Source organism: Pinus tabuliformis, chromosome 2_2 (genome assembly GCF_031772625.1).
Source record: "Pinus tabuliformis cultivar Carrire ecotype Pingquan chromosome 2_2, CPIR1, whole genome shotgun sequence".
Classification (NCBI taxonomy): Eukaryota; Viridiplantae; Streptophyta; class Pinopsida; order Pinales; family Pinaceae; genus Pinus; species Pinus tabuliformis.
The window spans coordinates 17,046,331-17,065,346 of record NC_142300.1 but is presented as its reverse complement, the minus strand read 5'-3'; the positions used below and the strand labels follow the sequence as shown (position 1 = coordinate 17,065,346).

The 19,016-nt window shown below is 39.7% G+C and overlaps 1 protein-coding gene across 1 annotated transcript in view; it reads left to right on the top strand.

The window, feature by feature from the left end:
* Positions 1–19,016, top strand: part of LOC149191319 (Cyclophilin-like peptidyl-prolyl cis-trans isomerase family protein) — a 247,911-nt gene that overhangs the window by 70,106 nt on the left and 158,789 nt on the right. The window contains exons 4-5 of the mRNA XM_089404169.1: positions 10,480–10,586; positions 15,162–15,303. Of these exons, the coding sequence (XP_089260295.1) occupies positions 10,480–10,586; positions 15,162–15,303 (249 nt within the window). The remainder of the gene's footprint in view (positions 1–10,479; positions 10,587–15,161; positions 15,304–19,016) is intronic.

The following is a 19,016-nucleotide window of genomic DNA, read 5'->3' as shown; positions in this document are numbered from 1 at the left end:
TTCACCTTAGCAAATTCACTTTAATTAAAATAATAATAAAAGTGAAGTGTTTTTTTATAAAAATGAGTTTAATATATAAAGTTTTTTACAATATTGAATTAGATGAATCTTAACCGTTGATCTCAAGTGAGATGAAACCTAATCTCAACCATCAATCACTTTGGAGATTAGGGTTAATGGATTCAGTCATAACTCAAGATTATAAAAGCAAGGCTAGGTGAAGGAGACCGACACACAAGAGACGTTGAACAATTGAGTCGTGAAGGATAGTGATTCAAGGAGATCTCTGCAAGGGTGATAAAGGAGTTTCATTCAGAGATCAAGTACAAACGAGGACAATGTATGTAGGAGAAATCTGGAGCAAAAGGATTTAGCGACTCAATAGGCTGTACAGGGAAACAAAGCGTGGGCTAAGAGTACAATTGCAAAAGTGCCGTGTAGAGTTTGTGCAATAGGTTGAGATTGTAGCCGTACAACGTGGTCTTACAACAACTGTACATTGCCATACCACTTTATAGGTGTTGTGCTGGGTTCACAAAGTAGGATGAGAGTGCAGTTGTATAACGCGGTCATACAATCATACATGTGTTGCATAGGGTTTGTGTAGTAGGCCGAGAGGGTAGCTGTACAAGTGCCCATTAAAAATCAAATTTTTGCTGTACCTTGCATTTATTTTCTGTGGGCCATTTTCCTAGAAAGGGAACCTTTATATGCTTGGATATTATTTTAATGAACAACATATTTGAAGGGAAGATATATTTTGTGTGCATGTGTGAAATTGGTTTCATTTTCTTCCGCTACTTATTTTACTAATCAGTTAAAAATCCTAATAGTGCATTTTATTCAGTAAGTTGTAATTTAACAAGAAGGAAATTACTAGGAAGTAATTTGCTAGTTTATTGGGGTTAGGAAAATGTAACATTTTTTATGGTATTTTGATTGGTATACCTAATTATCATAGAGAGATAGCATTATACTTGATCATGTGATGTTCTAGTCTCCACTCTTTGCTAGTGATTGTACATGAGGATCTATGGATCCCTTGGTGGAACTCCCTAGCATATTAGGGCTATGTAGACATGGTATTGGCATCCCCATTTAGTTGGCTTCATCATGGTATAGAGTGCTTGAAATTCACTCGCCCACATTTGCTTTATTGGTCCACATGTGCTATTTTCGAGATTATTAGACACATGTTGAGGCGTATTGTTGAATCAAAGGGGGCCATTTATTCTATTTATGGAGTTTATTGAGTGTTATTCAGATTCTGCATGTTGAGGCCTTCTTCCATGGAGCCACTTGCTTGATTTGAGGATGACGTTCATGTTGGAGGTTACTATGCACATTTGATGGGACTTCTCACCTTGGGAGATGCCACAAGTCTCTTGAGGAGGTTCATCATGGTTTCTTGACTTATTTTGAGTAGACATCCATCTTGAAGAAGGTTGCTTGCACTAATAGTTGAGGACATCTGACATTGATGCATTGGAGGATTTTTTCTACCATTGGAGGGATGTTAATTTTAGATAGCAATGGTATGTTCTATGCTTAAGGTCAATTTACTTCAGTTTTCTTATTAGCCCAATATCAATTTCTAGATTAACAATCACATTAACATGACAATAAATGCAGATAGAGCATAAATAAATTAGTAGAAGACAAGCCAAGACAAGAGGACACAAGATATGGTGCCAGCCAGGGACAAACCCCAATGTGGGGAAACCCTTTGATCAATTCTTATTATTCTTCAAAAGTTCAGCAGAGAGAGAGAGTACAATATGCAATATTCACTTGCCCAATCAAAGTGAAATCTGTCCAAACAAACAACAGCCACAGAAAGCCCTAACTAGAAAGTCAACGCTGGTCAACAGGGCAGAATTTGACCTCCAAAACAGCTCGGTCAAACCCAGTCAACTCGGCCTCCAACAGTCATCTGAATCAGCCCAAAACAGTCCTGAAAAACTCAGTCAAACTTGGTCAACGCTGCAGTCAAACCCTTCTGCAGTCAACGCTGGTCAAACAGTACGGATTGCCTCGATTTATGTGCCTAGAAATGCGGCCTGCCCAAATCAAAATTATCCCACCAAAATCGCAGTCAAACAAGGTCAAGCTGCTGGTCAAACTTCCTTGAAATTCGATCAACTCTGGAACAAAAAATCTGTCTTCTTCTTCGCACATATGGAGAGAGAGAGGAGCTCAAAAATCCGTACCCAATCAGATGAGGAGAGAGAGATGTATGAGAAGATGAGTGATGTCCAAATGAGGCAAAGGCACCTTCTATTTATATGCAAACGTTGAGGATGAATAGACGTCACTGTTGGGCTTTTGAGCCTACATTAGTTTGCTGGCCGACCTTGACAATTTGTCCATAAACAAAATAAATTCATAATTCCATTTGTACATGTTAGAATGAGATGATCTTTAGATCAATCCTACACCTCTCGGAAAGAGGAATCCAATAAAAATATCAGCTGCATCATATGAGCTGTCCAAGGTGGAGTTTGGCCCTAGTTGCCAAATTTAACACTCCCTCTCAACTAGGAAGAACTCCACCTGCCAAACCATCTGACAATCAGTACCATCCCTGCTCTGCTCCGTTGAACCATGAAGAAATAATGAAGAAATGATCGAAAATGTATCATACCATTCTCCACTGACTCGAAGTCAATCTCCAATAATCGAGAGTGTATCATACTACTCTCCACTGACCCGAAGTCAGTTTCCATTGATCCTAGATCAATATCAAACATCCTAGCATAGGGAGTACGATAGTACACAATGCGTCCATCGGTAGTACTATGGTCTCTATCCTCATTTCCCTACTCATTGGTCAGATGAGAGGTACTTCCCATGAGTCCCAGACTGCATGGGTAGATGTATCGACAGGAGAAGGTGAATCACTCATCCTGCTCATATGTCATAGGAAGAGGTGAACCACTCATCATATGGGACTCTCATAAGAGGGTCTCTCTACGACTCCAAGTCGTTCATAGAAGGTTAAGAATTTGACCTTCCCCAGGGGCTTCGTAAGAATATCTACGACCTGTTCATCAATCCCAATATGACGGAGCCTTATTGCTCCTCGTTGTACCATATCCTGGATAAAGTGGTCCCTGTTATCAATATGCTTGGAGCAGTCATGAAACATAGGATTCTCAGAAAGACGAATCCCACTTTGGTTGTCGCAATAGATCATGGTGGTATCCAACACATGTAAACAACTCACTAAAGAGCTTCCTCAATCAAACAGCTTCACCGGAGGCCATACTAGCACCAATGTATTCAGCCTCAGCGGTGCTCAAAGCAACTGAATTTTGCTTCTTGCTCATCCAGGATATCGAAGCAAAACCTAGAGGGAAGCAACATCTAAATGTGCTTTTACGATCCACCACACTGCCAGCCCAATCGACATTAGAATAACCATGGAGCCTCACATTCCTGGCAGTGTATCTCAGTGCATTGGTGATTGTGCCTCGGAGATATCTTAAGAGATTCTTGGAAGCAATCCAATGTATGTGATGAGGCTCGACCATAAACTGACTCAATGTATTCACTGCAAAACATATGCCCGGATGGGAGTTCCCCAAGAACATCAGGGCCCCCATGAGTTGACGATACTCAGAAGGATTTCCCAAATCGAGCCCAGTAGCACTTCCGCTTAACTTCTTGAAGTTAAGTTCCATCGGAGTAGTCACGGGCTTGCAGTCCACCATCCCAAATCTTTCAAGTAGCTTCACAATATATTTTCCTTGAGAAAGGAAAATCTCACCTGGCTTTTGCGAGACCTCCAACCCTAGGAAGTAATACATTAGTCCTAGGTCCTTCATCTCGAATTCGAATCCAACTCCCTCTTACATTGATGAATAAGAGGGTCTACACCTGTCAGAAAGAGATCGTTCACATAAAGTACCAAGATGAGAGGTTTATCATTCTCAACCTTAAAATAAAGGTTTGGATCGGCTTCACTTCTCGTAAATCCCAATTTCATCAGATAGCTGTCGATCCTCTCATACCAAGCTCGGGGAGCTTGCTTCAACCCATAGAGGGCTTTCTTCAACCTGCATAAATGTGTCGACGATCTTGAACTTCGAACCCCTCGGGTTGTTCTACATAGACATCTTCCTTAATTGAACCATGTAAGAAGGCGGTCTTGACATCCATCTGGTGTAGATTCCATCCTTGCGAGGCAGCAAGGGCTATAATCGAACGAATGGTGGTATATCGAGCAACAGGTGCAAATATCTCATCGTAGTCCACACCTTCCTTTTGAGAGAAGCCTCGAGCAACAAATCTAGCCTTGAACTTTTCAGCACTTCCATCAGCTCCATGCTTGATCTTGTAGAGCCATTTTGAGGTGACAACGGATTTGTCCTTGGGTCTAGGGACCACATCCCAGACATCATTCTTCATAATTGACTCATACTCTTCATTCATAGCATCCTTCCAAACTTGGTGCTTTACAACTTCTTCGAATGTGCAAGGCTCAGATTGAACAATGGTGCTCATTGCAGTTAAGTACCCTTGGTACCTATTCGGCTTCTTACTTTCACGAAATGTCCCCCTTGGTGCAACATGTCTCTCGGCATCTTCGAGAGTTTCCCTAAGCCATGAGGGTCTCCTTTTTGAGGAGGAGGGCTCATGAGGGGGTGGATCAATGGGATCCATTGGTCCTTCAACATCGGGCATCAACTCATCTTGTGGTTCTCCTTGCTTTCCTGAATCTGCTTCTTTGTCCTTCCTTGGAATAGGAAGGTTACTAATCTTCCCAAGGGCAACATCCTCATCGAAGGTGACATCATGACTTATCTCCACTTCTCTTTGACCAGGCACATAGATTCTATATGCCTTAGAAGTTTCATTGTAGCCCACAAATGTTCCTTTCTTCCCAGATGCATCCAATTTGCTTCTCTTTTCTTTCGGCACATGAAAATATATGGGGCTACCAAAAATTCTAAAGTGAGAAACATCAGGTTTCTTACCGGTGAAAACTTCTTCGGGAGTTTTGGAGTCCAACGCTTGATGAGGGCATCTATTTTGAACATACACGATAGTGTTTGCAGCTTCGGCCCATAGAAACTTTGGAAGGCTTTGATCATGAAGCATGGCATGAGTGGCTTCTATAATAGAACGATTCTTCCTTTCAACAACACCATTTTGCTCGGGAGTATATGCGGTAGTAGTCTCCCTCTTAATGCCAACTTCTCTACAATAGTTATTGAACTCATTTGATTCATATTCGGTTCCATTATCGGCCCTTAATATCTTGATCTTCTTTCCGGTTTGATTTTTGACTAAGGCTTTGAAAGAACGGAACCATGAGAATACCTCGTCCTTCTTCTTCAAGAAATATATCCAAGTTTTGCTAGAGAAATCATCCACAAAGATAGCATAATATAAATATCCTCCCAAAGAGTTCATGGACATCATAGCAGATAGATCAGAATGAACCAATTACAATATATTTGTAGTCTTGCTATCACTTGAGGGGAATGGTCCCCTAGTATGTTTTCCTTCGACACATCCTTGACAAACACCTTCATGTTCTACTTTAAATTCCGGCATACTTGTCACCATCTTCCTCACATCGGGTAGAGCGTTATAATGTAGACGAGCAAACCTCCAGTGCCATAATTCAGATTGAAGTGATGTATTGCAAGACATATCTCCCAATGGACTTCCTCCAACTTGATATAGGCTATCAACCCTGAATTCAAGTGTAAATGCATCTTTGAAATTTTTATTCCACACACGTACCTTTCCATTGATGAATGCCACCTTGAATCCTTTGTCCTCCATCGCCGAGATAGATACCAGATTCTTCTTTAGATCAGGTACATATAGTACTTCTTGTAGATGAATGGTGTTACCTTGATTCAATTGAAGGGTAACATTCCCAACTCCCTTCACAGGATAGGTGGCATTGTCCCCAAGGATAATTTCCAAATTTGTATCATTTTCAATTAGATTTGAAAGAGCTCCCTTATACCCAGTGAAGTGCCTTGAGGCATAACTATCAATCAACCAATTTCCCAAGGTATCCGGAGGAGAGGCAGTAGAGAGAGCAAATATAAGATAAAATTAATTTTGCTTGTTATCAACAACATTAGATTCATCATACCTGGAGTTTTTTGATCTTTTGGGAGGTCGACCATTTCCATGTTGAGTAGCGGGAGCATTCCTTTTTCCTCTGTTGTTGAATCCGCCATTCCTTTGATTGTTGTTCCCCGTGAAATTGTTTTTTTTTTTTTTCTTTTCTTTTCTTTTCTCCTGGTTGTCACCATCATGAGGTGTATCCCTTCTATTTGGATACTCCCTAGCGTAGTGGCCAAACTTGTTGCAAATGAAGCATCTTCCCTTTCTTCCATTTTTGAAACCTGATCTCCCTTGACATTGCTTCTTTGAACCTGCATTGTTCTTCTTTTTAGCATGAGCGGAGAATGCAGCAAGATCATTCCTATTTGAAGGCATATCTAGTGCCATCACGAGGGAGTCCTCCAAGGGCAATGAGAGTGAGCTCCCTATCAGCAATAGCTTCTCCAATCGAAAGAATATCATTTTTGATCTCGATAATCTTCATGAAGTAGGATTGAATATCTTCACCTCTTCCCTTCTTTATATCCTTCAACTTGTTCTTGAGAAAGAGAACTTGGTTTGCATTGCTAGCTTTGAACATGCCAACCAGCCTGTCATACATTTCCTTAGATGTGTTCAAATTGGAGATGTATGCAACCAAATGCTTGCTAATAGAATCCATGATAATCTTCTTTGCTTTGACTTCACCCTTCTTGTACTTTGTTTTCGTGGCAGCCAGTGCATTTGAAGGAGGCTCATAAATCTTTCCCTGCACATAATCCATAACATCTTGCTCTTCCAAAGTCAAATCAAGAGACATCTTCCATGCATGATAATCAGAATTATCATTGAGCTTGTCATCAGGCTTGAAGTAAGATGCAGAGGCCATTGACTCTTGTCCTTGTTCAACAAATCTCAGTGATTTCTCTTTTCACTCTTGCTTGGGCTTTGTCTTCACCTTAGCTCTGATACCATGTTAATTTTAGATAACAATGGTATGTTCTATGCTTAAGAGCAATTTACTTCAATTTTCTTATTAGCCCAATATCAATTTCCAGATTAGCAATCACATTAACATGATAGTAAATGCAGATAGAACATAAATAAAACAGTAGAAGACAAGCCAAGACAAGAGGACACAAGATATGGTGCCAGCCAGGGACAAACCCCAATGTGGGGAAACCCTTTGATCAATTCTTCTTATTATTCTTCAAAAGTTCAGCAGAGAGAGAGAGTACAATATGCAATATTCACTTGCCCAATCAAAGTGAAATCTGTCCAAACAAACAACAGCCACAGAAAGCCCTAACCAGAAAGTCAACGCTGGTCAACAGGGCAGAATTTGACCTCCAAAACAGCTCGGTCAAACCCAGTCAACTCGGCCTCCAACAGTCATCCAAATCAGCCCAAAACAATCCTGAAAAACTCAGTCAAACTTGGTCAATGCAGGTCAACACTGCTGTCAAACCCTTCTGCAGTCAACACTGGTCAAACAGTACGGATTGCCTCAATTTCTGTGCCCAGAAATGCGGCCTGCCGAAACAGAAATTATCCCACCAAATCGCAGTCATACAAGGTCAACGCTGCTGTTAAAACGCTGGTCAAACTTCCCTGAAATTCGGTCACAGAAAAGCTGTCTTCTTCTTCGCACGTGTGGAGAGAGAGAGGAGCCCAGAAATCCGTACCCAATCGGATGAGGAGAGTGAGATGTATGAGAAGATGAGTGATGACCAAACGAGGCAAAGACACCTTCTATTTATATGCAAACGTTGAGGATGAATAGACGTGACTGTTGGGCTTCTGAGCCTACATTATTTTGCTGGCTGACCTTGACAATTTGTCTATAAACAAAATAAATTCATAATTCCATTTGTACATGTCAGAATGAGATGATCTTTAGATCAAACCTATACCTCTCGGAAAGAGGAATCCAATAAAAATATCAGCTGCACCATATGAGCTGTCCAAGGTGGAGTTTGGCCCTAGTTGCCAAAGTTAACAAGGGAGGACATTTTGGGGCAACTCCTCTTCTGTTTCCATTGTTGGTTTGATAATTATTTGGTGTCTTGTTTTGTCTATCCATCTTGGATCCCTGGCAAGAAGCATTGAGTACGCTCATCAAGCCATAGTTGATCTTGTTGGTGAAGGTTGCTCCCTTGAGGACCCCTTCTAGGGCCATGGTCTTCCTTGCTAATCTTGATTAGGCAAGATCTTATTCTTTCTCCTTGGTTCCAGTCTCTCATCCCTAATCCTTGAATGAAATATATCAATTCTTAAGAGGTTTTTTCTTTTTGACTCCATAATCCCCTTTGATTCACCTTGACTCCATTGCCTTTGGTGGATTTGGCATCTGTCTCTACTTCCTTTCATCACTTCTTTTAAAATCCTTTAAATACCCATTTTTTTTTCTTTTCTAAAGCTATTCTCACTTCATCTTGTGCCTCATTGCTTCGCTTTAGTATTCCTACTAGGGATATCCCCCTTGTGTTGAAGGAGATTCACCCCGAAGTTAAGAGGATGGGTTGCTTAAGTGACAAGGGTGACCATTCTAATAGCTGCCTCTTGAGTTGTACCCTGTGGATTAGTGCTTTTATCATTGAGTACAATTTGGGAGATAATATTGTGCACTGGAGTAGAAGGTTGAGGGCATATAAATCCCCAATCTCTCTTGATCCATCCTTGAACTTGACTCATTGCTAACCTCTGAATCTATCTTTGGAACAACAACCACTTCACTCCCTTTAGTCTTTGAAGGACTCTCTTTTGAACTAGAAGAGTTGACATCCTGTAAGATTTGCTAGAATGTAGATCCTATAAGATTTGGAAATCTCACTGTATCCAACAAAGGCACTCTTGATACTTGAGGGTTCTAACTTAGTCCTCTTCTCCTTAGGCACATGAATATAACCAAGTACACTGAAATGTGACACATCTAGTTTCACACCAGTGAGTGCCTCCTCTCATGTCTTGTCCTTCAAGGTCTGATGAGTATACCTATGCAAAATATATTTGGCTATATTACAAGCCTTTGTCCAATGATGCATGGGAAAATTCATATCATGAATGGAAGATTTAGTAGTCTCTAAAATAGACCTGTTCTTCATCTCTGCAACCCCATTTTCGCTGAAGGTTGTAAGATACCATCAATACTCTCTTGATCCTAACTTTCCTGCACAAAGAATCAAATGTTGCTGAGGCATACTTGCGTCCATTATTTGATTGAAGCACTTTGATCTTCTTCCTTGTCTGATTTTCGACCAAGGCCTAGAACCTTGTGAACTTATTGAACATCTCGATTCTCATCCTTAGTCTCCAAGAAGAAAAGGCAAGTATTGCAAGAGAAATCATCAATGTATATAACATAATACAAACTGCCTATCAAAGAGAAGGACATGGGTCACCATACATCTAAATGGGTGAGATCAAGTCTCCCTCTTGATCTATGCTCGCTGTTAGGAAAGGCAGCATTGACATGCTTGCCAAGTTCACATCTCTTGCATGCACCTTCCTTCCCTATCTTGAAGTGCAGCAATCCTTGAACTAAGTTCTCCAAGAGAGGAAGCATTTCATAGTGTAAGTGTCGAAACCACCTATCCCCCATAATTCACACAAATCTGTACCACCATGTACCAGAGCACGATTCTTCATCAAATTTGCCTGCAATCTGTAAAGACCTCTAACTTGAACCCCTTTTGATATAATGTGGGTTCAATCTCTAACGTGGCCTTTTGAGTTTCAAACTCGGCTACACAATGAATATACGCCATAGAAGATTTTTCTTCAACATAGGGACAAATAAAACATTATTCAACTAAAAAACATCACCTAATGACATTCAGAAAGAAATGGGTCCCATTCCTTTCACAGGATGTAGCATCCCCACCCATCTCCACACACATACCTCCCTTTTGTTGCTGAAGAGTGTCCTGTTAGCAGTTATGTCTCATTGCCTCACTATCAACATGCCGTCCAACACTTGACATGGTTTTAGAAGATAAGCAAGAGACCATGGTGAAGGCAGTCTCAAACTGGGATGATCCCTCATCCACTCCTGTTACAGCATCTGCTGCAACCTGCTTGGCCTCCCTTTCTTCTCCAGACACCGGCTGGCATGATGCTCCATTTGGTGACACCTAAAACATTTCATCTTACTTAATCCCTTCTTTCCAGAGCTTTCCTTCTTACCCTACTGTTCCCTTCCTTACTTTCCTTCTTTGTCTTCCCAACATGTTTTAGACTCTGTTTCAGGAGATGGGTTGGTATTTTCAATTTTGTTTTTTCCTTGAATGGATATAAATGTTGCAGTGTGGCTTGGATAGTTTTTCTCGAGTGTTTGTTACATTATATTCATTTTGTTCTTTTGAGAACTTGACTGCATGCTTAACCAAGAAGCACTTTTGAATGCAGGTGTTGTGGAATCCTTTTGATGATATCATTCCAAGACAGGCTTCCAAAAAGTCAGAGCCAATTTCTATTGAGGAGTTAAGCAGGGAGAACAAAAAGAAAACAGTAAAGTAAGCAGTCTTTATTTTTTATCGAAATTTTCTCTGCATGTGCCATCTATCACTCTTTTTAATGGCTATAATGCAAATGCTTTTACAGTGTTATGATAATGAAATAGGGTATTCTCTAGATTCCAGTCATCTGCCTGAAGTTAAATAGATATTCTCCCCGATTTTTCACATATAGTGCTCTTGATAAGGTTTCAAGGTTGCATGTTTCATGAACTCATAAATCCCTTCAAACCAGACCCTTGATTGGTTCAAAAGATAAAATGGGACATATTGCTTTTATAGTATCCAACCACAGAACATTATAGGGAATGTAAAATAAACTAACTATCAAATTTGTGTAGATAGATTCTCTAATTCCAGACATTTTCACTTTTGTTCTTTCCCCAACTTAGACAGACATACAGAGTTATGTATTAAAGTAAATTCTATGCAGCAAGGGTTTTACATGGTCAAATCTTTCTAATAGTTGTTGCAATGGAAAGACTTTGTTAGTTTTTCTGCCCATTTTTTCTTTAGTGGATTCTCTTAAGGTGTCATATGCTGCAAAATAATATTGCAGACTAAAGGATCAAAAGATATTGTTACATTTACGTAAGTGAAATGTTACAAGTCAGAATTTCCTCTTGAATAAATGATTGTTTTTAGAAACTAATATGTTATTTCAGAAATCTCAGTTTATTTTTAATTAAATTAAACTTGTATGTTTCAGTAAAGTTGGAACCAATTTCATGCGTTTCTAGCTTAGCAATACTTTTATGTTTCATAGAAGAGATCTTATAACTGTTATGGCTACAATTAACTGACCACTATATTCAAATGATTCTAATAACTTCACATGGCCTGAACTAATTTTATGGCCTTAACTTGTCTAGGCGATTTTAGTCTTCTCATAACTCTGTTAAGCATTCTATTTTCTATTCTAGCCCCTTGTTTTCTTTTTCTTCCCACAATTCTTATGCCCTCCCATTTGCCTGGATTTCACACATTACTCCACCTATGACTTACCACCTCAATCTCATGTCCTTGCCCCTTCCCCGGCCCCTCAAACATCTTGCCAATTATTTTCTTCAGGTGACATTGAGATGGGTTTCCAGGTCTTAAGTTCGTGCAGAGTCACTGATGGCAAGGGCTTCCAGGTCAAATTCCTCAAGCTGAGTATGGATTCTCTTGCAATCCACATTATTGATCTATTCAGTTAGTTAGTTTACTTGGTGAATCAACCAGTTTGCCCTGTGATCCATGTTAATATGCCCATAACATTAAATGAAACCACATGATTGCTAGAATGGTTGGAGTACCTGCTGATAGATGATCCACCTTCCTTCAAGAAGCATGCTATATGGGTGAGAACACTGACCGGAGCAAAAGGTGGAGAAGTCTGGCACAATGTTGCACGAAGCAGGGACGAAACGGGGATGTTTTTTGGAAGCGGGGACACGAAAGCGTCATTTTCCAAAAATCTAGGAAGCGAAGCGTCTGCTATATAGCTATATATATTTTATATTTGTTTTGCATTTATATTCAAAATAAACATCCCAAATACCAAATTAGTTGTAGAAGACATGAAAACATGCATATTTTTGCATTCAAGATAGATATGGCATCCATGATTCCACTGTAGTTACTAGTATGTACATCAATGATTAATTATTCGAGCATCAACTATCTATATTCTAGCAATTACAAACATAGATCAAATTTTTAAGCATATTATAAAACATAAAACATTTAAGCATATTATAAAACATAAAACATAGAGCATATTATGATTTATCTAGCAAGTGAGCAACTGTCAACATTTGTCATGTCCAAAATTCAAATAATAATGTTTACAAAATAGGTCACTTGGTCAGCGCCAAGACAAAAAGGTTCAAATTCACAACCCTACAAGTCTAATGATTAATCTATGACAAAAGTAGTAAATTGTGAATATATCTACTAATCTCTCCTCCTTCCACCACGAAGAGAACGTGGCGGCGGGCCTCCATGTGGTGGCAATGAAGAAGATGGTGCCTGTGGAAGTTGTGGCACTGAAACTGATGAAGACGAACTCCCTGCAGTTGGTGTTGAACCATGGAACCAGATGGGGGTGGCATCTCAACTCGATCATCATCATCCTAGAATCGCTAATTGCATGCATGCTCCCAAATGGACCAGTGCTAAGCATATAGTTGCTCAATTATCTTCGTACGAAACGCGTTTCGGAAAAAACCGAAACACGGATCCGGAAAACCGAAATGCGGATCGGAAAAAACCAAAACGCGTTTCGGAAAAAACCGAAACGTGGATCGGGCCGTAAGGTTCCGAAATGGCAGGAACCGCATTTTTTAGCCCGATCCGCGTTTCGGTTTTTCCGAAACACGTTTCGGAGGGCAGATCACCCACGGATCCGTACGGATCACGGATCAGGCTTTTGATCCGGGGGAGGGACGTTTCCTGCAACACTGGGACTTTAGCATAATGCTATCTGTCGATCATCATAGGGATGCTGGTTGGCTGGCTGTCAAATGAGGAGAAACATTTTGTACAACAACTTCATCTTGTGTATATTAATGGAGTTTTCAACTGTCTACAACTTGTGTAAATCACAGGTTTAAATTTTAGCCATCTATGTTCCTCATGAATTGTTATTTACAGCTATATATGTCTTGTTGATTTAACATAAGGAAAGGCAGTATTGTTAAGGGATTTAACATCATAACTGAAGAAGTTAGGGCTGTTTTACTGTTGCAAAACTGAGTTTCATATCTGGTTTATGCATGATAAGACTGCCCTAGAGGGCTAAAACTTATCAAGACACTTTGGTATCTCTTCTCATTGGTTTGCTTAGAAGGTTAGGTTCTGAAGGATTGAAATACTGTTCACTTTTTGTTGCTCTTTTGTTTTATATTTCACTTTCTGCTGCTGCTTGTTATATGTTTCCACATCCTACAGCATCATCCTTCTTCCATTGATGACAAATTTCGATTGGTCATCCTTTGGATCTGGAGCTGCAGTTTTTGTAAACTGCCACCACGCTTTACTATTCAACAATGTTTCCATATATTGTGCCCAAATTCCATAGTTGTGGTCATTCATAACCATAGTCTCTTGCTTGGAACTCATAATGTTGATTTATAGATCTCATCCCAGATTCAGTCTTCAAGTCGAAACCCAAGTCAATCTACTGGACATATTATACTCGTTAGGAGTGCATAAAATGGACAGTCTCCACAGGACTTGTCGATGATAAGCTAGATCTCAAACAAGTAGATTTGATACCGTGTTGGATAATCAGAGGATTAGGTAGAATAGAGAGCTAGTATTCCAAGAGAGTGGTGTTGTCTATAGACATCGATACAACACTTAAACGACTATATCTCAACATACATAGCAGTGTAGGAACTAAAAGATTTCCATACACAATACACTACATACTTGTTCACTTCTTGTTGTTTAAATCAACCCATAGGGCCATCATATATAGCACCAGGACGTAACCATCTCCCTTCTAGTGAGGAAGCTGAGGTACACATAGGTTGGTAAGGGTGCATAACAAACTCAGTTTCCTCCTCACTCTGTGCACTAGTTGACTATTTTGTTCTAACTTCTAACTGCTTGACTAGTTGAATGCCTAGTAGTAGTCAACCATCCAGTTGGTCTCTTAATTGGCCATTCAATAAACTGCTCAATTGACTCTTCTAGTTGATAGTTGACTGTCCACTAATTGTGTCGAGAAGATCTAGAGTGTGATGAACTTGCATAGCCAGCAGTTCCAATATACAACTCAATCTTATGCCTCCTGTTCAGTTAGGTGGTGGGTCTCTCTTGATTTTAGGTTGACATAGAATTTGAAGAGGGATTCAAGTGGCAAAGGATTAGGTCAATATTGGTTCAAACCATAGGGCTAGCCGCTAGATTCTCATAGGGATCAACCTCAAAATTTTGCAAAATTTAGGGTATAGTTCACAATTCTTTGCGACTCCATGGTCATAGACCAGAAAAGTGGTTAAGAAGGTGCTCTTGTCTAATCAGTGAGAAATTGTCCACAATGATGCCTTTGGAGCTGACACATGCCAGTAGTTAGTAAGCAGCCATGTGGATAACTCTTACCATCTTAAGGTGTCTGAAATGCTAGCATTACTCCTGTCTATTGAAGCAGTTTTGGAAAGAAAATGCTTACTTTTCTCCCGGTGTGCTTTTTGTAATCAGTAACTTTCAAGGTCAGATCTAGCATATATATATTATCGAAGGTTCTAAAGTTCACAAGGTTAATCTGTATGACTTTCATGTATCAATTATATATTAATTTTGCGAGTTTTGTATATAACTGGGTTTTGGCCTATAAGACAGTACAACTCTAAAGTAAGATTATCTGGAAGCCAATAAAATCGTATTATTGATTTATTACTGCAAGGGTATATTAGTTTTGTAAGTTTTGTATGGGGACTGGTATATGGCTGTAAAACTCTAAAGTAAGATTATCTGGAAACCAATAAAATTATATTATTACTGCAAGTTTTCAGAGATGAAATAAAGCACTTGTAGCACTGTAAATGTTGTAAGTGTATCTTCTGTTTCTTTTTATATTTGCAGAAGGTTGAACTTGCTTTCCTTTGGAGATGAAGCAGAAGAGGAGCAGAAGGTCTTGGCAGCTGTGAAGGAGAAAATCAAAAGCAGTCATGATGTACTGAATGATCCTCGGCTTTTAAAAGAAGCATCAGAGATGGTGGAATTGGTACACTTTTCTCATTGCTGATGGCTTTTGTTAATAATGTCATCTTTCATTCTTAAGATTGTTTAATCTAGTTTTTGTTTTCTATTGTCCTGATCTTGATTTCTGACCTCCAATTAGTTGCGTGTCTGGAGAACCTACCATTGTCCCTGTTCAGAATGCTAGATTTAGAAACATGGTTTGGAACTACATTATTTAGAAGCATCCAATACTCTACGTAATTATACTCTTGAAAGTTAACAGAGAAGAGATTATAAATATATTATAGAAAGACCTGCAAGTTCTGCTGAAGATTTAGATGGGTCATCTGTTTGTTGAACTGTATGGCAGTGAAAATTTCACTCTATGGGGTTTCTAAATAGTATACCCATGTTTGTATCATCATTAGAATGGAAACAATTTAGCGTTAAAGTGAACTATCAAAACGTAATAATTTGGACAAGATGGTATTTTATTGTATCCAGTATATTATCTGCTTTGTAGGCACTATATTATATCTGGCAGCAGGAATAGTTTCTAAAGATATCTCATGAATCATATCACAATAATGCTGTTGCTGGTTTATGTTTTGCATGCTAATATTTTTCTACCATCAAAAGTTTGATGATACTTTACTCTTAAGTTATGGGTTATTGTTGCTATTCCAATTCAACTACCTATTCATTTTGTCTCTGGTTGCTATCTGTTCCACAGTTGTAATCACAAGGAAGTCTGACTTTCCGAAGCTAAGATATTTGTGTTTATGATGGAAATCATATATTGTGCAATATATTAGTGAAAATCCCTGTCTATGATTTGGAACTTCTGGTGCGCCTGAATTTTTGAGTACCGTACAAAAGTTAAATATTCAAGAAGCTGTGTAACTGCCATTGTACCTCTTCTTGTTTAATGGATGCTCCCACGCCTGATTGTGAAAATATTTCACTGTTCTTCTGAGGATTGGAATAGATTCAATTTCATACTTTATTTAGTCTTTGGTAGCTTTGAAATTTGAGGAACATCTTTTGTTTGTGCCTTCACCCAGATTTCCTCCCTCCCTCACTCTTTATCTGTGCTAGTAATGTTCTTTTGAAAATTACTTCCAATTGACAAAAGCACTTGAATTACATCGACCTAATACTTGTGTTAGATTTGAGATTCTAGAGAGGTTGAACATGACGAACATTTTGTTTTTAGGTATGCAGCTGGAGACTGCCTAAGGACAAGATAATGTCAAGATAGCGTCACCTGCTGTAGCATGTACATATTCTAGCTGCCTCCTGATTCGATTCAGGAGCATTCCTCTCCATACAAGTTATCCTGCATACAGTTTACTTTCATAGATAGGTGTATTATAGTCATATTATTTCACAGTAGAGTTTTGAACCCTTGGGCTTACTTTTCCTGCCCTTTGCCTGCATTTTTAAACTGCCTGTGTACATTTTTGGAAAACAGTGAAACCCATCTTTTGGAAGACCTGTATTTTGCATCTGGAGGCATGTTGATGACAATTATATTGTAGAGGGGTAGACTCAATGTAAAGTTTTGTAGATGTTCTATGCTGAGAGCAATTTCACTTTTCTCACAGCAATCATACAAGTAGATAAGCAAAATGCAGATAGAACATATCAGCAGATCTTACAGAAGACAAATCAGAAACAGGAAAAATGTGTGTGTTCGTTTCGGCGGTCAACAGGATGCTTCAACCAGCAAAGTCTCCTTTGGTCAGCCAGCCCAGATGTGTCACAAGATCCCTCCAACTAGTAGATGAGTCAACCCAAGTCAATTCTACAAAAAGTCAACGCTGTCCTGAAAAGTCAACGCAGGGGCAGCAAGCTAAAAGTCAACGCAGCAGCAAAACGGTCAACCCTTTGACCTCGATTTTTTTGTGCCAGATAGTACGGCCTTCAAAAATCGAACTTTACACCAATTTTCAGCTTGATTGGACCAAGCGTTGACCAAAGTCAACGCTGGTCAAACTTTCTGCGAAACCCTAGCAGCAGAAACCCTAGCAGCAGAAAATCTGTACGGTCTGTCCTCTTCGTCCTTCCCACGTGTGGCTGAAATTCGTCCTCCAGGTAGCGTACTCTCTAAGATGAGAGAGGAAGATGTGAGTTGAGTTGTGTTGAAATTCTCTCCAACTTTTCCTGTATATATATACATCAATGAGGGTGTGTGACACATCTGTTGGGCATGTGAGCCTACATTACAAAACTGGCTGACCTTGCACATATAATTTATTAAGAATAATAAATTCAAAATATAAGTTCTGCTCATCGGATTAAGACTATTTTTATATGGATTTTACACCTCTCAGAAAGAGGAATCCAACAAAATTATTAGCCTCTTAATCTGAGCATCAGAACATGGAGTTTGGACCTAGTTGTCCAAATTTAACACTCAAGGCTGCAGGGGAGCGCCCCCCCCCGAAGCATGCTCCGTTCGGGAGTGACCCTGGGAGCATGTTCCCTGAAAACGTTTATGCTCCCTGCCCTGTCGGGAGTGATACAGGGAGCGTTTGGGGAGCAATTGCTACCGTGCCAAAAAATTCTCTCCGATGGCAAAAAAACTCTTTGCGGTTTTTCTGGGAGGGAAGGAAGGGGCCAAAAGGATAAAAGGCCTCCTCCCCTCCCACAATGTATCATTTGCATGAGATTGAGAGGGATTGAGATGGCTTGAGGAGCTTGAGTTGAGGGGCTTTAGTTGAGGAAGATTGAGAAGGTTTGAGCTTGAGGAGATTTAGTTGAGGAAGATTGAGAGGGTTTGAGCTTGAGGAGCTTGCAAGGGAGATTGAAGGCTGCCATTTGAGAGAGCTTAGGAGATTGAAGGCACCACCATTGGAGAGCTAAAGAGGTAGGGTGTAATCCCATTCTTTTTTTTCCCATGTAGCATTTGTGTTTTTTTAATATGTTGAATGAATGATGTTCTCTTCTCCTACTCTTTCCTAATTCTCATTCCTCCATTTTATCGCAGGCAAGAAACTATAACTCTGCCAACATGATGGGTATATGGCTTGGCATTCTCTTGTTGGTTCTTCTTTTGTTATGATGGTGTTGGGGAGCAGAAGAAGAAGTGATGAAGATGATGAAGAAGTGGGTGGTGGTGGATTTGGAAACCCTGGAGAAGAGGAGTACCAAGAGGAAGAGGAGTACTCGTGGAAGCGTGTCACACTGTCAGCACAACAAAGAGCCATATACATAAGGGAAGAGGAGGAAGCCCAATACAAATCTAAAAGATCAAAGGGTAACTTTGAACATGACACCACTAGCCCACAATCACATAGAGTAAGAACTCTATCAACATCCACCCATGGTAGTGGATACGGAGGCACGTGCACAAACATCCCTTTAAGGCATAAAACCAATTAAAATTCCTTGATCAAGGGTGTCAGGATGATGTGGATGCAAAAATTTTCGGGTTTCTCTATGCATGTGGGATACCATTCAATGTTCTTCGCTCACCTTATTGAAATGAAATGGTTTCTGCCATCAATGATGCCCCTAAAGGATACAAGAGTCCTAGGTATGACAAAGCTAGAACTGTGGGACTTGATCGTGAAAAAGCCAAAATAACAAATGCTTTGGGTAGATTCACAAATGCTTGGAATGAATATGGGGTATCCATTGTATCTGATGGCTAGACAAATGTAAAAGGCAAGCCATTGATAAATGTTCTTGGTGTGTCTACTATTGGTGCAGTCTTCCTTTCATCACATGATTACTCAGAAAAGTTCAAGA